Source organism: Herpailurus yagouaroundi, unplaced genomic scaffold, assembly GCF_014898765.1.
Source record: "Herpailurus yagouaroundi ecotype Mexico unplaced genomic scaffold, PumYag 159, whole genome shotgun sequence".
Lineage (NCBI taxonomy): Eukaryota > Metazoa > Chordata > Mammalia > Carnivora > Felidae > Herpailurus > Herpailurus yagouaroundi.
The window spans coordinates 26,387,086-26,410,931 of NW_024412400.1; the positions used below are offsets into that span (position 1 = coordinate 26,387,086).

At 34.7% G+C, this 23,846-nt stretch overlaps 1 protein-coding gene across 2 annotated transcripts in view; it reads right to left on the minus strand.

Annotated features, from left to right (window-relative positions):
- Positions 1 to 23,846, minus strand: part of CAPN7 (calpain 7) — a 42,439-nt gene that overhangs the window by 6,918 nt on the left and 11,675 nt on the right. The window contains exons 6-18 of one of the 2 annotated variants that reach the window (XM_040480158.1): positions 22,427 to 22,513; positions 19,140 to 19,266; positions 18,272 to 18,357; positions 16,693 to 16,786; positions 15,113 to 15,259; positions 13,720 to 13,826; positions 12,695 to 12,815; positions 8,055 to 8,199; positions 7,831 to 7,930; positions 7,374 to 7,509; positions 6,763 to 6,838; positions 3,126 to 3,271; positions 2,285 to 2,347 (exon numbers count right to left, since the gene is read on the minus strand). In XM_040480158.1, the coding sequence (XP_040336092.1) occupies positions 2,285 to 2,347; positions 3,126 to 3,271; positions 6,763 to 6,838; positions 7,374 to 7,509; positions 7,831 to 7,930; positions 8,055 to 8,199; positions 12,695 to 12,815; positions 13,720 to 13,826; positions 15,113 to 15,259; positions 16,693 to 16,786; positions 18,272 to 18,357; positions 19,140 to 19,266; positions 22,427 to 22,513 (1,435 nt within the window). The remainder of the gene's footprint in view (positions 1 to 2,284; positions 2,348 to 3,125; positions 3,272 to 6,762; positions 6,839 to 7,373; positions 7,510 to 7,830; positions 7,931 to 8,054; positions 8,200 to 12,694; positions 12,816 to 13,719; positions 13,827 to 15,112; positions 15,260 to 16,692; positions 16,787 to 18,271; positions 18,358 to 19,139; positions 19,267 to 22,426; positions 22,514 to 23,846) is intronic. The other variant, XM_040480159.1, reaches the window with a different exon arrangement.

Consider the following 23,846-nt stretch of genomic DNA (forward strand, 5'->3'; position numbering starts at 1 on the left):
AACAAACCCTTAGACTAAGCAAGAAAAAGGACCCAAGTCAATAAAATTATAAATGAAAAAGGCTACACTGCAACTGATAACATAGAAATTCAAAGGCTCATAACAGGACACCTATATGCTAACAAGCTAGACAACCTAGAAGAAATGGAAAATCTGAATAGACCAACTACCAGTAAGGAGACAATCTGTAATCTGAAGATCTCCTGATGAAAAAAAACCCAGGACTAGATGACTTCACGGGTGAATTTTACCAAACATGTAAAAAAGAATTAACATCAATGCTTCTCAAGCTCTTCCAAAAAAATCAAAGAGCGCTCCCAAACTCATTTTACAAGGCCAGCATTATCGGGATACCAACAACAGAAAAGGACACTACTGGAAAAGAAATCTACAGGCCTGGGGCGCCTGGGTGGCTCAGTCAGTTGAACGTCTGACTTGGGCTCAGGTCATGATCTCATGGCTCAGGAGTTCGAGCCCCGTGTGGGGCTCTGTGCTGATGGCTCAGAGCCTGAAGCCTGCTTTGGATTCTGTGTGTTTGTGTGTGTGTGTGTGTGTGTGTGTGTCTGCCCCTCCCCTGCTTATGTGCTATCTCTCTCTCTCTTTCTCTCTCTCAAAAATAAATAAAAACATTTATAAAAAAAAAAAAATCTATAGGCCAATATATCCCTGATGAATACAGATATAAACATTTTTTTTTAAGTTTATTAATTTTGAAGGAGAACAAATAAGGGAGGCACAGAGAGAGAGGGAGAAAGAGAGAATCCAAAGCAGGCCCCATGCTGCCAGCACAGAGCCTGAGATGGGGCTCGAACTCATGAACCAGTGAGATCATGACCTGAGCCGAGATTAAGAGTTGGATGCTCCACTGAGACATCCAGGCGCCCCCAGATATAAATGTTTTCAACAAAATATTTAGCAAATCGAATTCCACTGCACATTAAAACGATCATTCACCACAATTACGTGGGATTTATTCCCAGGGATGCAAGGATGGTTCAGCATATGCTAATCAGTCAATGTGATACATCATAAAAGACAGAACAAAAGAAAACAATCTTCTAATCATCTCAACAGATGCAGAAAAAGCATTTGAGAAAATTCAGTATCTGTTCATGATATAAACTCTTCTCTAAGAAATGAGCCATAGATGGAACATATCTCAACATAATAAAGGCCATATATGACAAGCTCACAATTAACATCATACTCTATGGTGAAAAACTGAAAACTTCTCCTCTAAGATCAGGAGAACAAGACAAGGATGTTCACTCTCACCACTGCTATTCAATATAATTCTGGAAGTCCTAGCTAGAGCAATCAAGCAAGAAAAAGAAAATGTATTAGAATTGGAGGGAAGAAGTAAAATTGTCTCTCTTTGCACGTGACATTTTATATATAGAAAACCCTAAAGACTCAACCAAAAACCTGTTAGATTTAATCAACAAATTCAGTAAAGCTGCGGGATACAAAATTAACATACAGAATATCAGTAATATTTCTGTTAACAAATTTTCTGAAAAAGAAACTGATCCCATTTACAGTAACATCAAAAACAATAAGATCCTTAGGAATAAATTTAAGGAGGTGAAAGATCTCTAATCTGAAAACTACTATATTCTAATAAAAGAAACTGAAGATGACAAAATAAATGGAAAGGTATTCTATGTTCATGAACTGAAAGAATATTGTTAAAATGTCAACACCAAAAGCCATCGATAAATTCAATGCAATCCCTATCAGGACTCTAATGACAAGTAAAAAAAAACACTCCTAAAGTTTACATGAAACCACAAAAGACCCTGAATTGCCAAAGAAATCCCAAGAAAGAAAAAGCAGGAGATATCAAACTTTCTGATTTCAAGCTATGCTATAAAGCTACAGTTATCAAAACAATCCCAAATATGTATGGTCAATTAACATTTGACAAGGGAGCCACGAATTCTCCCTCGAATCTTCCGCTGTGTGTGATCTAGCACACCCTGCAAAACCAGTCTCAAATTCTACTTTAAAGGTTCGTCTACATGATGAACCCTTCCCTAATGACCAAAGTCTACATAATCTTCTTTCTTTGAACTTTAGTTCTTCCCACAGAATCATTGAATGTTGTTCACTGAAGATCTCGTATTCCAACCCAGACTGCAGGCTACTTACATTTCCCTTGTGTTACTGTCAAGTTCAGAATGTTTAATTGTTAAATGTGAAAGATAAAGTGAGAAAAGGAGAAAAAGGCAAGGGAATTCTAAGATTTTTCTGAGATTATGACCCAGAGAAAGAATTCTCTTACCTGTTTTGATAAGGTGTACGGTGAAGGAATCTTTGAAAAAGTAAAGCTGCAGGCTGAATATACCTAGATTAAAAAAAAAGTGATTGAAAAAAAGAAAAAAGTTTATTGTACTGATAAAGTGTATACTTATAAAAATACCAAAGTGATAAAAGAATATATTGGAAGGCTGAAAACTTAGGTGGCATACATAAAAGCCATGATTCTGTACACAGCCTAGTTATCAAGTCAGGTTTAATGAACTGGGAACTGAACAGCTGGGGTTCTTGTCCTGGCTTTCTGTGTGTTTGACTCAGGACAATTTCGCTAGGCCTCAGTTTCTGCATCTGAAGAATAAAGGGGTAGAAGCAGTTCCCCAATGTCTCTAAAAATCTATTCAAACTGAGCTCCCTTACTGATGTATGGGAAAACAGCCTATGCAGAACAAAATTAAAATAACCTTCCCAGCTACATGATAACAGTATGTTTATAAGCAATTGATTTCCTTTCACTAAGTTCAAAGTTGTGTTTTTTAACTCAATGAAAGTATTAAAGAGGTTAAAGAAGTTTTTAACTGCTTGATCTGAAATAGAACTTATTAGTCCAACATACCACATTACCTTAGGACTAAATTATTATTCTGAAAACTAAAATGTTCACTCAAAATACATTACTTTTCAAAAGCATTACTTTCTGCAGGAAGCATAATTTAATACTGAACTGATATACAGATAAACACACAAATTTATAGAGGACAATCAATTTTCAGGTATAAACTTCTTCTATAGCTAATCCCACTTATGAGGCCAAGCATATTATGTACTTTATATTATCGTGTTCTGTCACTGTATGTTGGTTTACTCACCCGGACAGTGTAATGGATTGTATTCTGTTTTTCATACTGAGAAACCACTAATGTAAAGGTATGGGTCCCAGGCGTGGTCAGCTTTATCTTAGTCAGATAATGAGGGCTGTTAATTCGAATGCCATCAATATATGGAGGTGGGTCACCTACAGAAAAGTAGGTTTATGCTTTAGTTTCTGTAGTTTTTAAATTTAAGTTTTATAATTCATGATACGAAAAAAATTAAATGGATGGACCCCCCCCAACTGATTCAATCTTTAAAATATAATGCTACTAGAGAATTTAAATTTCAACCTAAAACTTTGTAATTAAACACTTTAAAACTTTCAATAATTTCTAGTAAGTAAAAGGAATCTTTTGGAATACATTCAATGAGGTATAAAATAATCCCTAGTAAGCCTTATGTAGCATTTTTCTCTAACGGGATTTTAAAGTCAAGATTGGCTTTGCTTTGTTTTGTTTTGAGGAAATGTTTTAAGATGCAAAGAACTATATAAAAATATACTTCCCACCAACAGATATATTCCCCACCATTCATAACTGAATAACACTTTTTGTCATACTAGATTCTTTATAAAACAAAGTCCCTTTTAAACACCACCCTTAGTCCTATTCTATTCCACTCTGATGGATTTAGTGGGCTTTTCAGACGCTAACACACACACATCCCTAAAAATGAATGAATGAGTGAATGTTATTTCTGTGGGCATATATCTAAAAAAAGGACAGCATAGGTCTTATTTTAAGCTTTCATTTTGCACTCAACATGTTTTTAAGATTCATATTGTTCTACACAGATACGGTTTATTTCTTTTAAAACTGCCTGCATGATATTCCATTATATGAATGACTTATTTATACCCCCATCTAGTTATTCAGTCTGACAAATTATTTACAGTATTTTTCTATTACAAACAATGTTACCGAATATATTCTCTGATGTCTCCTCAATCAAGGCCAATGCAATAGAATCATTTCATGCATGTCAATTAGTACATGTCATTTAAAATCAATGCTATATCACTTAGCTTATTTAGGAACACTGAATATTTATAATGTAATCTATTGAAATAACTAACATTTTACTATCTATCTGTAACAGGCAAAGTCTCTAATGCTCACAGTGGTGTGATCTAGTGAAGAGAAAAAGGGCCTGTGATCTTGGACAAGGTTTTTAACCTTTCTATGTCTCAGTTTACTCTTCTGTGAAATGAGAAACAATTTCAGAGTATTTTAAAAATTTTCTTCAGCGTGTTGTGATGAAAATAAAATTATAAACCAGAAAGTACTCTTTTCTGAAAAGGCAGTATCATTATATGTAAGAGGGAGCATTGTTTTAAAAAAAACAAAAAGAAAAAGAGAATCCAAATAAAAAGAGTAAAAAAAATATTTTTGAAGGTCGAAAGCCTATATATAAACATCTAATGCTAAGAATATATAGCCACAGTATTTGTTTTTTTGGTTGTATAGTGGTCAACATATGAATAGAAAATCTGGCTAGTTTAACTTTAATTCTTAGACATACTGCCTTGTCCACTCCAGGATATCTAGGGATATTGACTGATAGGAATCAGTGCCCGCCTCATGACCTTCACAGTGTAATGGGTACAAGTATCATTTTCCTCTGATTAAATAAGACTTAACAAAACCACTTTCCATCTCATCTCCCCCAGTAATGCCCATTTCTTTGCCCTTTTTAAACGAACTGTCAATAATTGCTTCCTTACCTCCCAGCCTCTCCTCAATTCACTTCTAACTGGGCTTATAAGTCCACCTATCCACCAACTCTGTTCTTGTTAAGGTCAACAATGACTGCCAAGATGCTATGTCCATTTGTTTCTTCTCTAACCTAAATTTCCTGACCTCTAAAATAGCAACAGATGCAGTTGCTCATTCTTTCCCTCATGAAATATTCTCTCTCCTTGGGTCATGTGAAACCTTATTCTATTTCATCAGGTATTTTGTTCTAATTTTTTGCAGTAACCTTCCTCTGCTCAACTTTAAGATGTTTGAATCCCAGGGTCAGGTTCTGAGTGTTCATCTCTGTACCTACAACTCTCTCCATTGGTAGTGTATACAGTCCTGTCTTCAAATGGCAGGACTTTATCCCAGAACTCTTCCCCCAAATCCAATTGCTTACTTAGTTTATACACTTGCATATCTAATAGATATCTTAAATGTAACAAAACCACAAAATTTACTTTTGATTTTACTCCAGAACAAAACTGGTCCCTCCCCACCCCCACCAACTCTTACCCATCTCAGTAAATGTTACAGCAGCTTTTTATGAATTAAGCCAAAAAACAGGAATCAGTCTTGATTCCTCTTTGCCCCCTACATCAACTCAAGTCCTGATAATCCTACTGAAACCCAAATCTGTCCACTCTTTCTCTACTAAGTTCAAACCACCATTATTTCTCATACAAAACCATGTAATTTGTTTCTCTGCTTCTATTTTTTTGCCCCCTCCAATATATTCTACAGAGAACGTTCTTTAAAAAAAAGTTTCTATCAAGTCATTTTCCTGATCAAGGCCCTCCAAAGATCTCCCAACACACTGAGAATGAAATCCAAATCCTTGTGGCTTACAGAACATCATGTGATCTGAGCCTGCATATCTTTCTGACTTCTTGAGATCACACCACCCTTGGCCTACTGGTCTTTTTTCTGTTTCTTTTTCTCATTTCAGAGTCCTTGTATTTGTTCTTCCCTCTGCCTGTAATGCTTTTCCCTCGATTTCTTTACACATGACTGATTCCTTTTTGTCATTTAGGGTTCCTCTTATCCTTTCCCAAAGAGGCCCTCCATGGCCACCTAACCAAAGCAACCAACCAGTCACTAACACATGACCCCATTTATCTCTTTACACACATATCACTATCTGGTATTTTTCTTATTATCTGTTTCTCCAACAAGAACATAAACTAACAGTTCCTATCATTTAACATGTGATAAACTTTTTTTAAAATGTGAAAGCAAAGTGGTTTCAACACAGCATGTTAAATGCCTCAGGAGTCCTACCGAGGGAAAGATTCACTTTGCCTGGCAGAAAGGTTATCACAGAGAAGTAACATATAAGCTGGATATTACCCATGTTCATTACACAAACTAGGGTAAAAGGAAAAAAATGGGTAGAGGACAAGGAGGAGAGAGATCCTTAGGAGAAGAAACTGTATGAAAAGAGGGGAAACAAGGGCATGGTATGTTCAGGAGTAGCCAGTACCTCACTGAGGGTACTGTGAAAAGCTACGGCAGGAGATAAAAGGTGACAGGAAGGTTAAGGTCAGAATATCAAAAGCCTTATAAACCATGCCAAAGAGCTTAGATTGTATCCAGGAGTTCAGGGAAAAACCACAGAATTTTTGATCAGAGAAAAAGATATTAGTTTTAGAAATAAAACTCTGACAGCAACATATAAGAATATAGGAATCCCAAATTCCTGAGGTCTCTAAATTAAAAACAAATCAAAACAAAACACAAAAGTAGTATAAATACCACCTCGTCTGTATGAGTGGTTTTTGTTAGTCTATCAGCATTATTATTTCTGCATATTATCTACGTAAAGCGTGTCATTTTAAATGTAATCAGGTAAATAAAATTTCAATTGTTTGTCTGAATGTTTGTCTACCAAACATACCTGGGTAATAAACTTTTTTTCCATCAGTCTTGTATACAACCATTGTGATAAATTCTCGATTATTGGCAAAATCATCCTAAAAGTACAAAGAATCCAATGTAGTTAGGAAAACGGGCTCACAATGCTCTTAAGTGGGAAGAAAATTCAAATTTTAAGAGCATTTAAGCTACTTAGTGCTATAAAAAATGTTCTCTGAATTAAATTCATTTCAAGGATGACTACACTGTATAAAGTAATACATTAAACAAGACTAAGGTTATTAAGATTATGGTAGTTTCCCTTTACAGAATCAGGCCTAATGATTTAACATCTCCAAACCCCCTTCAGAGTATTTTATGTTAATACTCTTAAGACCTAAAGCATATATAATCAACCTCAAAACCCTCACTGAAAAGCATAAACTCCCATTTTTCTTCAAAGATGATTTCTGAACAAGATTGTAAGTATATAAATTTCCTTAGAGGAAAACATTTACCTAATACTACACTATTTTCAAGCCACTTACATAAATGAAACAGGCTGGTGATCAAATTACTATCTTGTTCACATTGGTCTAATTACATTTTTTAAAGTTTCTGTATGGGATAGATATATAAGGAAGGGATCAGTACCTTGTCTGTTATGTGTCTGCTGAGCAAAACCCAAACTGCAGCGCCCCCTTGTGGACACTGCACCTCCAGTTTGTACTGGGGATTGTTAGCCAGGCTATAGGCATCTTTCACAGGTCCTTGCTTAGCATCCCAAGTACTAAAAGATAAAGTCAACAAAGAAAGTAGTAATTAATTTCTCATTGAGCTAAAGTAGAACACTATTTTTAAAATCTTTGTGTCTCTAATACAACTAAGTTATCAGGATTTTTGTTTTATTGTTTAAAAATTTTTTGGCATAACTGAGAAATACATAAACAAAATAACTACGTGGCAGTCATCTGTGGGCATGGCAAAAAGAATGCTGGTCTTCATAAATGATATAATATATATATAACTTAATCCTTCATAAATGAATCCTTATATATGAAAAAAGTAGAGACTACCATAAAGCATATTCTGAAATGTGCAAAAAAGTTACCTGTGAATACATGTTGATTCTTTAAAAAGACCTGGATTCCAACTCAAATAAATCACATCATAATACTGGCAGAGATCATCCCATGAAATCCAAAATATTCCTGAAAATTAGATGTCTGTTAATCCATAAAATATCTTAATGATAAATGATGTGAATAAATACCTTTCATATTATGAAACCGTGTTATTTAAAGATCAAATGGTATTAAAATTAAAGATACTTACCATTGTCTATTTTCTGAGCTGTTCGAGGATCAAAGTTTAAATGTTTTTGTAACTCTGGGGTCCAGTTTTTTACATCATTTTCACTGTATCTTCCTTTCCAACGTAAATGACTCCAAGGATTTTTCAGTTGGATAAATCGCAGCCCCTATTAATAAAAAAGCAGGAGATAAAGTTGCAAAAGAGTTTTACCCTATTTTTAATTAATTATATTTGAACACTTTTCCTTCCAAATCCAGTTGAAATATTCTTTAATCAACACTTTCACTAGGTCACACATCTGATCAAAAACTGTAAATGGCTACCTATTCCTGAGGGCTATGCTGTCCGTATGGTAGTCACTAACCACAGGTGATAATTAAAATTTTTTTAAATTTAAAAATCAGCTCCTTAGTCACACAAACCACATTCCAAGTGTTCAAGGACCACGTGCAGCTAGCAGTTAATGCGCAGCCCAGATACACAATATTTCCATCACGGTAGGAGGTTCTTTTGCATGGTGCTGCCTTAGAGCATCAAGACTTCCCCATCCTTTCAAAGCCTACTCTGCTCTGGCCCCACTTTATTTTCCAGTATTCATACCCCATGTATCTTTGGCTCTAACTTGGTCTTTCCTCACAAAATTCCCACAAATAATCCTTATTCAGTTTTACGTCAAAAGGGATTTACCATGCTGTCTCCCTTCCCCAGAAGGCCCTTTCTGATCCCTTGTGACCACCCTCCCTTCAGATCCTGTCAGGTCCTCCTTAGCTTTTTCCTCCACTGACCCTCTCTCAGTGCAGACTGAAGCAGTGAAGAGGAAAAGAACATGGACTTTGGAGTCAGAATGAAATGGGACCGAACACCAGCTCTATCAGTTTTATGGGCCTTGGGTGGGGATCATTTACTCTCTCTCTGAGCATTTGTTTATTCACACGTAAAATAAAAATTACAATGTTTCCTAGAACACTCTTGTGAAGATTAAATGAAGTAATGTATGCAAAATATTTAGCAATCAGTTTTCTTCTCCTTTTAATTAATTACTACCTTTTCTTTAAACATTTTAGTGCTAACACTGCGTATTACTTTAGTTTAAAACAAATAAGTTCCCACCATTGTATCTTGCTTCCTACTTGTGCAAATGTACCAGCCTTGACTCCCCAGTGAGATCGTACACTCCCTGCAATGGTAACACTATTGTCCTTTTCAAAAGTCTCCACTGAGCTTATAAAACCGAGCGTTAAGGTTATGGTAAGTGCTCAACAAATACTGGGTATGTCTACAGAACTGATTACATGGACTCAGAAAATCCAAAGAGCTTGTAAATCCAGAAGGGTATTTGTCTTATTTCAGGTAGTCAAATTAGGAAATCGTATTAATTTTCTAATGAAGTCATAAACTGGGGGACGTTTTTGAAAAACACATTCCTCTATTTTTAAATGTGGCAAATCATAGCCTGGGATAGATGTGATTTCTAGACATAAGACTCATTCCTCTCAGGAATCTTCAAATTCCTTTTCTCAGTGTTTTCTTACCACTTGTCCACTCTTGCCCCTGCCACACAGATATTTAACTCTAATTTACTACTACTTTTTTCATTAAACCTAGTTCTACATAAACAGGAAACGTGCCTTATTTCAGAACTCTATCACTTTAAGTTTTTGAGAGAGAGCACGTGAGTGCACAAGTGGGGGGAGGGCCAGAGCGAGGAAGAGCGAGAATTCCACGCAGTACCCAAGCGCTACCAGTGCAGAGCTGGACCTAGCGCTCAATCCCGTAAACCAGGAGATCATGACCCAAGCTGGAAATCAAGAGTCAGACGTTCAACGGAGCCACAAGTGCCCCAGAAGTCTAACACTTCTTTAAAAAGGAATATAGGGGCGCCTGGGTGGCGCAGTCGGTTAAGCGTCCGACTTCAGCCAGGTCACGATCTCGCGGTCCGTGAGTTCGAGCCCCGCGTCAGGCTCTGGGCTGATGGCTCAGAGCCTGGAGCCTGTTTCCGATTCTGTGTCTCCCTCTCTCTCTGCCCCTCCCCCATTCATGCTCTGTCTCTCTCTGTCCCAAAAATAAATAAACGTTGGAAAAAAAAAATTTAAAAAGGAATATAAAAGAGAGGAAATTGCTGCTAAGCTTTTCTGGGGCAGGTCTGAGCAATCACTGACATTCAAGGACACTAAGATATAGCTGTAGATTTTGTTTGAATAGAGAGCCTACAAGTCAGAGGCCCTGAATAGGGGAAGAAATGTTAGACTAAAAAAGGATCTGGATCTGGTTTATGATGAAATGTCCCATTTTCAAAGTTATTTCCACGTGGCAGCAAATGCAACGTCGTGGATGGATTCAGAAATCCCTTGGTGAGACTTGCTGCACTTAGAGACAGCAGGCTGAGACCGAGATGTATCTTCATAGTAGACTATGGAATATCACCTTAAGGAGGAGACAAAAAAAATGACCCAAAGGACTGCTGAGACTAAAGTCTTAGATCTTAGAAAAGATCTTAGAAAACTCAAGCTGGTTAGAGACAAACAAAAAGGATAACATTTTCATACAAGTGTTAATAAAATCTTATTTAATGAAGAAACTCACAAATGATAGAAGATTGGCAGTAGCTTTAGTTTAAGATTAGGTCTACCTGCACAACAGAGGTTCTAGAAATTAATGCCTCAGGGAGAGAAATATTTTTTTTTAAGTTTATTTTGAGAGAGACAGAGAGAGAAGGAGGGAGAACACGAGTAGGGTAGGGGCAGAGAGAGAGGGAGAGAGAATTTCAAGCAGGCTCCGCGCTGTCAGCATGGAGCCCAATGCAGGGCTCAAGTTCAAGGTCACGAGATTGCAACCTGAGCCGAGATTAAGAGTTGGACACTTAACTGACTGAGCCACCCAGGCACCCCTGGAAATATTTTCAAATACAAGTCAGAACTAAGGAATGATCTCAAAATACAGACAGCAAAAATAACATGAAAATGATGAACCCAGGAAACTCACCAAATGTATAACCAATCAAAGATACTAGAGAAAACCCCTAAAAATTTTAACACATGAAGAAGCCTTTAGATAAAGATCAACACTGACTACAAAGAGTTCATGTAAGCAAAAGGAGAGCAGGGTCAACTCCACAAGGTGAGATGTCTGCTCAAGCTGGGTAATACCGCTTTTGATCAGGGATTTGCACAGAATTAAGATATGACCATAAAGCACACATATGAACAGAGTGAAGAAACCTGTCTTGGGGCCACAGTTTACTCCATCTACACAGGCTCTAAAATGCCTTAATCTCTATGAAATAACTGCCATGTGGAACTGATACTATGTGAATAATACTTCTGATTTTTTTAAAAGGCTATTATTTGAAATTCTTTACTGACATTCAGCAAATTTTTAAATGTTTTGTTTTCAGGTCAAACCATAGATGCCTATTTCTCTCATAAGCATGTTATCTGTCTAGTTTCCTCTAAACAATCAGAAAAATAGCCTTGTAAATGATATAATCTTCACAGAAAATTTCCTCAAATTCAAGATTAAACTTCCATATTGACTTTCATTATCTAAATTTAATTATCTTACTATTACCTCACTATTGATCACCTATCAGGATGTTTTAACAATAAAATAACATACACATAGTACTAAATAATAGCAACTGTTATTCCTAATGTTTTGACTGATGTTTGTGGAAAATCACATTTCTAAAACACAAAGCTCTCAACTTATTCAATTTCATATATTTTTAATTTTTTTGCTTTAAGTCATCAAATTTTATGCTACTTTTAAAGGAATACATAATTCTACACAGTATGGTTAGGGATACACGAGTGGCTGATTTAGAAAGCCTTGAGACTATAAAGACTTGAAAAACAATGTTGCAGCAGGTCCCTATTGCCTTCATAATTCATATAATTGCATATAATTGCCTGTGTCATCTAAGAAGATCAATCTAATAAATACACAGTGGAACACTGTCATTACTGATTGATAACTACTTCCTTCTGTAAGTTGAAACAGGGGAAAGTGGAACACATGGCTAGTTAAACTTTCTAGTGACTGCATAGCTCAGGTACTATATAACATCAGGGAAAATGAATCCTCCTGTAATCTTTGTATTTTCTAATCCGTAGAACAGACCTATTTTTCAGTTGAAAATAACTAATCAATAACCTGAGAAGTAATGAAGTCAACCATTCCAACACCAGAGCACAGGGCCAGGGTCTGAACTAGGGCAACTAGGAAGAGAAACATTTGCAAAACCAATGGCATGTTTCTTATTCACAGACACTCTCTTATTTTCTGTCCTTTCACAAATATTTACTGAAATCTACCATGCTCTACAGCCTAACACTATAACTGACCCTAACGCCAGAGTATAGTCTGGAACCTTGAGGGCTGTGTATTTATCTCAACCCTTTACTTTTATGAACAATAAAAAGAGGCATACAGCATGTCTGTTTTGTCATCAGTATCTGTCCTTGTCATTACATTTCCCATCTTTTGATTTCATAATTTCCAATGGTGAGGTCAAATTATTTAATGGAACATAGGCGGAATGATTTTTAAAACTTCATCCAAACCTTGACTTGTCAGTATTCAAAAGTCTATTATACTAGTAGGGATCCTTGCAATGTCTTACTATTAAGTAAGAGAAAGGAGGAAAAAATGTAAAGCAAAACCTTGAACTCTCTAATATCCAAAACAGCATATGCGTGTGTGGGAACCAGACCCCACTTCTCTCCTTCAGCTTCCGTCATCATTCCAGTTGATGCAGTGATGAGGACGTCCCCTTTGTGAAATCTGGAATGACCCCGACAGAGAAATAATTAAAGAAAACATTTCTGTAACCTCAGATCACACTATCTTTCCTTTAGTCTCAAAAAATTTACATGAAAATTTCCGCAAATTTGAAATCTTTTCTAAAATGGGCTATTCCCGACACCCTTCAAAGAACAGGAAGTACATTTGTATTTCACAATGTAGCAGATAAATTATCATACTGCCCCACTCTCCTCCAGTTTTAGTCAATTATTAGGTAGAAACTTATCAGTGAAGGAAAGTAAATGCTAAGTTTTCAAATGATTTACAAATAAAGTTGAAGATGTGAAATACATTTTGTAAGATCTTTGAAGTTTTCTAGTTTAACTAATGAATGTGTACTGTATAGACAATTTTCCAGTCCTTACATGTGGATCATTCTTTTAAGGCTTAAGCTACCTTCCTCTTTATATTCTCAGACTTCTCTTTTTCCACCTTCCCTCAAATTGTAGGTACTTAGGAAGTACAAAACAAGTTGTCCATATGACATATTCCAGATTCAAATGTTTTGGGATTATTTATAATCTGGATTAATTGTAACCATCAGTGAGGATAACCGAGGGCTGGCCGTAGCAAGTACATAAAGTGAACTCTATTTTAGAAACACAATTTCCCGGGGTGCCTAGCTGGCTCAGTTGGTGGAGCATGCGACTCTTGATCTCAGGGTTGTTGAGTTCGAGCCCCATGCTGGGTGTAGAGATTACTTAAACCAAAAACAAAATAAATAAAATCACAATTTCTCTAAGTAATTAATAATGTTTCCTCTGTAGTATCTCCTCTATAAATAAGGCATAAAGTTTTAAAACAGACTCTTTACCAAAAAACGGGGGGGGGGGGGAAGGGAGGAAGGGAGGGAGAGAGAGAGAGAGAATATGAGTATGTTTACCTTTGATAAAGCATTCTGAAAGAATTATCCTTACTGAAAGTTTGGCTATCTGAATGCATAGCGATCCTTTCTGGTATCCACCCAGTCAGTGCATGAAGATCAATATTCTGTAACATAAACACATTTTCAGGAGTGTCTATGTTGTTGCCAGACTCTTAAATCCTACTAATTTGATATAATGATTTCGATAGAATAAATCAGAGGGTAGTAAGCTGTTTTCTACCACTAATAAATTTCTTGTTTAACTCAAATTCCTACTTGGATTTAAGCACAAGTTTATCTATTCCTTATAATCTCTGTTGCTTTCCCTGAATGCAAGAATTATTTTACTGGTAAGTATGATGAAAACTCAAAACATGTAACAGGAAAGAGCTGCTTTAATAATGATGGTGACTGTCATTCACCATTTAGTACTCACTAAAGTGACTCACTTGTGAGAGTCACTTTCCTAATGATTTACATATATTCTCATTTTCTAGGCTATGCTGGGTAAATTAAAAGGCACTGAATTGGAAAGCTAAACTGAAAATATTTGAAGGACAGAACAATTGAGCATGCAGGCTGAGAAAAAATTTTAACATCGTATTTCATTTACCTATCACTTATACATTCTCTGCCTAACATTGTAAGAACCAGAGAGTGAAGGAGGCCTGTACCAGGCAGGGAAACTAACCAGCTATGAACAATGGATGATTTGCATACATTATTTCATTTAGTCTTTACAATTCTGCGAGGTGGGGGTTATCCTCCTATTTTAGACAAGCAAAGAGGCTAAGAGTGCTTAAATACCGTTTCTAAGGCTCCAGGCTGGTTAGTGCCATAATTCAAAGTTATACTAATATGACTAATCTAAGCCCAGTTTACCTCATACAACTAAAGGACACTGGCACACACCTTGTTTTATAGGCTAAGTAGTGTTAGGATTGGGAAAAATTAAGAAACAAGAAACTCCTTGAATGTGAATTTATAAAATATATATATATATAAGGATGACAATATGACATATAAATGACAATATGACAATATGACATATAAAGGATGACAATATGACATATAAAATATATATATATATACACACACACATATATAAGGATGACAATATGACACATCCTTTGATCTGAAGAGGACTTCTTTGGAAAGGTACACTGTATCTAACTGGTCTTGTATCCCAACAGGACAGGAGACATATATTGTAAGCTTCCCTGAATACTGAGTCTTTACAACGCTCTATCCTTGTAAAAGAAAATAAGTACTTCCTTAATAGGGGAATTGGATCAGCATTTTTCAGGAGTTAATATTGTTTTATTTTCCTTTAAACAAACATATCCTCCATAATCTCTCAAAATAGTCATACTGGATAGTATAAGTCTGTCTGGATCATCCTGTTACTTACTGAATTGGATCCTGGGAAATCATATCCTCCCATGACCTTCATATATGCTTTCTCTATGAGAGAAACCCATAATTCACTTTTGTTGTTAGAATAAGAACAGAGCAATTCTCCCTTATGATCAACAGGTAACTGATCATCAATTATCACCTGGAGAAAGAGAACATTAATTTCCTTAGGTGGTACAAAATATCTTCAAATCCTTCCTATCAAGGAAAAAAATACCTTTCATACAGATGAAACAAAGGCACAATATGACTATTATAAAGATCATGATAGTTTCAGATTTCTAGAATCTGGTCAATTATAAAATGTTATACATATATGTCTTTATTCAATTTTACAGGCTAATCTCCCTATCAGGTGATACCTTTGAGCCAACTGGTTAAATGGATCTACCATCAAAATTATTACAGATTCTAGAAATGTACATTATATCTAAAATAATTACAAAAGGGCTTCACTATTAAGGTAAAAATATTATTACTATCTGTACCTTTAACCTAAACCTAGAAAAAGACTCATGTTCAGTTGTAAAAGTAGAATATTATGGCTAAAAAATATATTTAAATAAGGGAAGAGATCACCACAAATACAGTTTCTAGTTCACATTATAAAGTGATTTGGGAAACAAGGATAGGAAGAATTTCGATCTAACACTAATATGAGAATCATGGAACTACATTTTCAAAGATTCTTTAAACAAGGAGTTAAAGATTACAGTTCAGAAAAACCATTCTCAATAATTTTAAGTAATCAGCTAGAGCAGCAGTTCTCAAAGGGTGTTCTCAGCAGCATCCGTGTCACCTGGGAACTTGTTAGAAATGCAAATTATGGCCCCACCCACAACTTCTGAACCAGAAACTCTGGGGGTGGGGCCCAAAAATCTGTTTTAACAAGCCCTGCACCTACTTCTATACACACCAAAATTTGAGTATTACTGAGCCACTGAACAACAACTCAGCTTCTCAAACTGAAAGGACTGTTTAAATGCAGATTCTCATTCAGTAGGTTCAAGGTGAGGCCTAGAATTCTGCAATTCTAGTAAGTTCCCAGGAAATGCTAATGTTGATCCACAGACTTCAGAGTAGACAAGAGCTAGAGAATCCCAACAATGCCAGGCCATCACAACAGGTTCACAGTTCTTAAAGAAACTAGTGTAATTTAAAACTGCATATATATTTCATAAAGGAAAACATAATTCTAAAGACTTCTTAGATCTGAACTTATGACTATACATATAAACTCTTGTGACCTAACAGATTTAGTTTTGTCTGATTTCCTTTTCTTTTTTAATCAATTAAAAACTATCAGATTAAAGTTTAAGCATTGGTAGTCATTAGCTCATTGTTACTTTCTGAAACTTTCTATAAATTTCCCAAAACCATTTTTAAAATGACTTTCTTGATTTTTAGTTTTAATTATTAATATATGATGTTATCGGTAGTAATATGCATAAAACCAGACTCAAAATCTTTTTAAATGTTTACACAAATTAACATTTCTTAATGATTCTACTCAATATTCAAAGGTGGGGAAGGGAGAGAGAGAAGGGGTTGGGGATGGGGAGAGACATTATTCACCTTTCTTGGGACACCATTGAGGTGAAGTTTTACCATATACTTTCCACATGGATTGTATTCTGGCTCACCATCCTTATTCTGAGGATAAATTATGCTTTTGTAAGGAAAATAAATATTGAAATACCAAATTAATATTCAATATAAATTACTAAGCAGGATATTATATTTTATTTAGACAGATGTCTTGGCAATTTTATAAAAATAAACTTGAGAATATTTTTCTATAATAGGCCTAGAAAAAGAATTTCATGCTTATTTAATACAAAGAAAGTATCTTACGAGATCGCACAACAGGGAATAAATTTCACAATACTCTGAAAAATACTAAGCTTTTAATTATGTACTCTAATAAATTTTCTACTAAGTGGATATATTTTAAGCCAGTTAAAATAATCTTCTACCACTGGCTCAAGAAAAGACCATTTCAGTTAACCAGAACTACTTAACTACAACTCTGACAGAGATAAAGTTACACAAAGTTATCCAATGATACTTGTATCAGTATCAATTTTCTTTTACACTACATATTATTTATATGATCTATTTATCCAAGATGGTAAACAGCTTGAAACTAAGGTCTGTATTTAATTCATCTTTGTAATCTCAGGACTTACACAAAAATCACTCAGGACAAGTTGCATGAAAAAATTATAACGCTTAATTTTTACAATGAATGATTTTAAGCTAATAAAACTTTTAAAAATTGAGAAAAAAAGTATTTTGGTAACATTTCAGGACACACTAAAGCAGTTCTAGCCAACAGAAATATTTTATATTTTTCAGTAGGATATTAAGTTAAAAAGGTGAGATTTTAATATATTTTATTTAACTGAACTTATCCAAAATACTATTTCAATGTGTTATCACTATAAAAATTTGAGATATTTTTCCAATTTTGTATTTTGTGCTTAGTTTTCAAAAATCTGATATATTTTACACTTAACAACCCGTTTTGATTCAGACTAGCCCATTTCAAGTATTCAATATCCACATGTGGCTTGTGGCTACCAAAGAGTATAATTATACATATGACATAATTTTACTTTACCAATTTACCAATTTCATTTACTTCAAAATATACTAAAAAAAAATAAAAAATTAAAAATTAAAAAATTAAAAAAAAGAGGCGCCTGGGTGGCGCAGTCGGTTAAGCCTCCGACTTCAGCCAGGTCACGATCTCGCGGTCCGTGGGTTCGAGCCCCGCGTCGGGCTCTGGGCTGATGGCTCAGAGCCTGGAGCCTGTTTCCGATTCTGTGTCTCCCTCTCTCTCTGCCCCTCCCCCGTTCATGCTCTGTCTCTCTCTGTCCCAAAAATAAAATTAAAAAAAAAAACGTTGGGAAAAAAAAAAATTAAAAAAAAAATATATACATATATATATATATTTAACACACATGCATATGTTCTTAGACTATTTTAGGGAACCTTTTCACATTCACAAATCATCTGCTTAACACACAAGGTAACATATTCTAAGTGAAATGCCTTCTTCACTTTCTATGCAGATAAGACCTAAGCTATTAATTTCTAGTTAAGAAACAATTACATGAAAAGGGCTAATGGGACAAATACAAAATTTTACCTGGTAATCAACTTCTTATTAAATCGTCTTTCATAAGCTGCACTGATAGCCAGTGATGCCACAAAGGAACAATCTGATACTATTGTCTGTTAATAAGAATTTATTAATATATCAATTCGTTCATTCATGTAATTTCAACATTATTTAATCACTGCACCCAAGCACCAACTTTTTATACGGAGTACCCTAACTGTTGCTTGAATACTAAAATAATAAATAGAAATGCTATGCTGCCAACTCATACAAATTTTCTTCAAACGAATCCTAGAAAAACTAAGGTATTTTAATAAAGTTAATTTAGAATACATATGAATGATGTATTTCTTACATGGATAAAAGCATACTTCACCAAATCCACACATTTTTAATAATTTAAAGGTATTTTAAAAAATGGTTTATCATCATATTACCAATTAAAGTGAACACGCACATGAAAAGATTCTTGAATCATAATATTTTAGGACCATTGTTTTTATACCAATTGGAAGATATCTGTACGTCAATGCAAAACTTTTATTAATAAAGCTTGCAAGAAAGCCATATTGTTGTTCTACCACTGAAGTGTTTTTAATAAGCCTAATATCTCCCTTTTTAAAAAATGTATATTCTCTTATCAAAGGTGATGTTCAGATCTTCAACTTTCTCATCTGTAAGAACATATTGATAAACAGGGCCTATATAAAAATCTGTAACTGCTCAAAACACTTACTTATATTATCCCAGTATGTCTAAGTCAAAGTGTGCAGAATAATCTTTCCAATTATACTCATGCACCTCAGTATATAATAAAAACTAAGAAAAAACCCAAATCTACATTTAAATTACTTCAAAATGTTAGCTTTCATATAAAATTATATAAAATATTTACCTGCTTTATGCTAAAACTGGACACAGTATAAATCATTGTAGGATTGTTGGTGAGGTCTTCTGGTCGTACCCATTTGGAAAATGTAGCTTTTTGTTTAGGTGATAACGGTAGCTTGCCCCACCTATCACTGAGGTAATAATAAAAATTAAATACTACTACTAATAACAAAATTAATCTTTAAAAATAACACAAAAACAAAATTAAATTTCCTAGAGATTTTTTAGGGGGGAGGTATAATGATCATAGCTATGCTTGTACCATCCTAAAATACTGCTGTAAGAATATAATTTAAAAGTTTAATGTAGCATTGTTATATTCAAGGAATTCAGTTTCAATAAAATGGAGCCATTAATTACAATACAAACTGATTCAAATCAAAGGGACCTAGGAAGCTACAGATCCTTACCGTGGCTCGACAGACTCTTCTCTGCAAGGCTAACATTTAGAGTAGCTAATTACTAAGTAATAACCACGTGTTAGGCATCATGCTAAAGTATTTTACATACGCTATTCATTTAACCTTTAAAACAATTCCATTAAAGCAAGTATTTTTGTAAAAGGCTTAAAGTGATTAACTTGCCAAGGTCACACAGCTAAAAAGTGGCAGAAGTGGTATTTGAATACAGGTCTCTGGTGCCAAATCCACCATTCTTATCCATTACCCTCTAACTCACTGTGTGTTGGGAATACACTGTGTAGAATTCCTCTAAAATTAATGTATAGCACAGAATAAAAAACATCTACCTTTCCTTAAACCTCTTCTAGAAGAAGGGTAACAGTCTTCAGGTTTCTTAAGATTTCTAGGATAATACAAAGTTTATGATATGCAAACTGAAGCAAATATGCTTTTTGCAGAAAGTGTTGATACTAGGCAAAAGGAGGTCCTGTGATCAGGTGTGATCTACAAACTCCTACATTGTTTTTTTTTCATTAGAGGACATCTGTAAATGTTTAATAAACCAAGGTTTATGTAAATTTCTTAGACTATCATATATAACACTTCTCAAACTTTTTGATGATCGTCTCATAGAACCACTGGTGTTCTAGGTAACATTTTGGTACCTGAGTAGTTAACAGTAGCTGATTGTTAATGGAAAATGAGCTGAATGAATTAAGAAGAATTTAAAGACAGCCATCACAAAATTTTAGGGGAAAATATAAAGTTAATTCAAATCCATAGTTTAATCACTTTGTATCAACCTGCCATATGAGAATAGAGTAAATCCAAGATTCCTTAATATCCGATCTCTCAAAAGTCCCCACAGTTATCAAATTCAATGTTTTCTTATAACTTTAATCACTCAACCTTTCTAGCCAAAGATTTACAAATTGTGGAGCCCTTCTTCATTAGTCTGTTACCTGTGAATTTTGAAATATTTACTGTTACTTTTTCTTCTGATTACTGGAGCATAATTTAATTAAAGTAGACATGTTCTCTGTCCTTATGAAATTTATAATCCACCGTGGAAGCCTGGCATTAAACAAGTAATCTTATACAAAACATGTAAAATTCCAACTGTGACCAGTGTTATGCCTAAATTAAGGGAATTTGCATGGTGTTACATTTTAGTGTTTCAATTATAAGCATTTTCCCATGTTACTTAATTTCTTGAAAACATGTTGTTCATCGTTGTATAGTATTTGTCTTAAAGACTTTCTGTTGCATGAGCACTAAAAACATGATTTATCTTAACTTGTTACACAAAAACTGGAACTGCAAGTTTACATCTCTACTTGGACATAACCATTTAAGAATATATTAGAATAACTGATTCACACGTTCACAATTACAATATTGATGAATATCTTTTATATCAATTTTTTACTACATCCATAAACACTTTTCAGAAATGGTTTCCTGAAGTGAAATTATTGTTCAAAGGGATACATTTTTTGTTTTCTTGTGTATTGTAAACACTTTGAAGTGTCTGAAATGTACAACCAAATTTTGTAATATAATTTAGCATTTAACAAAGTAATTATTTTTCTACCAGTTAACCCTTATTATATTAACAATATAACAAGTACCAGTAAGTGCTTTGTATTTTATTGACTAATTACAGTAACACTATGAGGCAGATTCTACTATTATTTTAAAATCTGAGACAGATTTAAGAACTTGCCCAGCATCATACAGGATATGAAACTGGATAGTCTGGCTCTAGAATTTGTGTGCCCTTAACATCGATCAATACTATAGAACCTCTCAGATATAAAAATGTCTCAGATTCTAATCAGTAACCAGCATCACATGGTTGAGTGCAAAAACTTAGGTTGATAACCCATTGGCTTAGAGATAGACTTTTGCCCATCTAAGAGTAACAAAACACTAGAAAATGGGAAAGAGCCCTTTTGTTCTTTATAGAGCCTTTTACATATTCTGTATATAATAAACAATCAACTCTGATTTTTTTCTGGTAAGTATAACAAGCTCATTGCAAAAATTTTGAAAAATTTTAAAAAGTTAAATCACCCAAATTTCCCATCAAGATAACCACTGTAAATACTGGATGTGTACCTTTATATCTTTTTTCTACATCTCTATAAATACATAAAAAAGGAAAAATACACATACAACATCCAAATTTTTTCTTTTTTAATTTACTACACTGCAAGCGTTTTCCCTACATCTTTCAAAGATGCGTTTTTTATTGGTAGCATAAACATTTACTATAACATAGATGAGCCATTAATTTAATCATTTCCATATTTTTGGATAGTTTGTTTCAATAATTTTTTGCTCTCACAGATGTTTTGATGAATGCTCTTATTATACACATGTTTAGCCAAATCTTTATTTCCTTAGGATTAGTAGAAGCCAGGAGTCATGAACCAAATAACATTTTTAAGGCTCTTAATATAAGTTGCCACAGTGCTGGAAGGCTGTGCTAACCAACACTTTCAAAATTCACCCTTTCTTGAACTGGATTTTAGTAAACAATGACACTGTCATTCCGCAACTTTTCCATTCAATTTCTTTACTGACTTGGTTGTTGGGATTCAAACACCAATTTGACAAACATTTACTGAGGGCTTACTCTGTGCCAGGTACTGTGCTAGTGTAATGGTAGGCAAAAGGAGATTCGTACGTACCCATTACCAGGCAAATGACAACAGAGATACTCTTGCTATGTTGCCTTACCTTTTTCTCACAGCTGTACCTCTCTTCCAAATTTTTATTACAAATTATAATTTCAAGGCTGTGAATTAAGTTGGATTTCAGAGTATGGAAAAACTACAGAAAAATTAAAATCTTGGAAGTAGAAATTACAATAGTACTTACTTACCAAAAAGGCATTGGATAGGCAAAACGTTCCCTCAGATCAATACTCATGAAAGGAACATATTCTATGCCATTTATTTTTGATGTTGTCCTATAAAGCACAAGAAAAAAAATCTAATTGTTCAAGTTTATCTTAACTACCAATCTCATTTAAACGCCTTAAAATTATATGACAAGGTACGGCGCTGTAGTAAAATTAAAGTGACAATCTCATACTGTTGAGATCTTTATTTTAATATCATTTTCACAAAATAGTTGAATACCAAAAAATAACTGATTCAGTTCAATTCAGTGAGAGTTATCCTTTTAATTTTTTTTTTCAACGTTTTATTATTTATTTTTGGGACAGAGAGAGACAGAGCATGAACGGGGGAGGGGCGGAGAGAGAGGGAGACACAGAATCGGAAACAGGCTCCAGGCTCTGAGCCATCAGCCCAGAGCCTGACGCGGGGCTCGAACTCACGGACCGCGAGATCGTGACCTGGCTGAAGTCGGACGCTTAACCGACTGCGCCACCCAGGTGCCCCGAGAGTTATCCTTTTAAAACTAACACCCTTCACAACTAAACCATGGTCTCAAGATAAGCCTATACTAAAGGTATCAAAAGTATCCCGGACACCAGGACACAAAACTTAGGCTTCTATCCTAAGCCCAAAGGGAGAAAGTGATCACTTAATTATTTTGGAACTTAAAAACATGACATTTACAATTCTGAAAAATAATATGTCCTTCAGATTTTCTGGTTATGAGCATGACTGATGGGTAGTGCAAGAAGGAAGCTATGGTCGTTGACAAATTAAAGAAATGTGGTTTGTAGCAGCTTTGCATATTTTGTGTATATGTTTATTTGTATGTAACAACTATTCTCTTCTTCTGTTTCTTTCCCTCATTTTATTTAGAAGTAGTTTCAGGGTAGCTTCACAATTTAGTCTTTAGGTAATAATATTCAGTGAGACTGTGACTGACCTTGAGGACTGGTTAATAATACAGTAAGCAATGGATACAATGACTGTGTATTCTCATTTTGAGAGGATGAGAACTTTTCACCTGTATAAAGGATAGCTGAATTCTGTTCGGTAGAAATGGTAGAGTTGTTTTGTTGTAGCATGAAATTCAAACGTGTGTAGAAAGGAGCATATGGATGCTGAGTGGCCTCAGTGTCGGACTGTTACTTATGGTCTCTCAACTCCAAAACCACCCTTCTTTGTCCTGTGTGTTGTATTGGTTCATGTGCAATTGTTCTAGGCAAAATGAGTCACATTAGTAGAAGAATGAAAATCTTCAGGAAGAAAAAAAAGAAAACTGCCTTCTGGTGGCTCTTGCAAACGAAGGAAGCCTTTCAGTTCAATTTTAGGAAATTAAAAGTGAGACTACATGACTTGCACAGTTATGAGCACTTCGGATCTCCTCCAACTGAAGAAAAG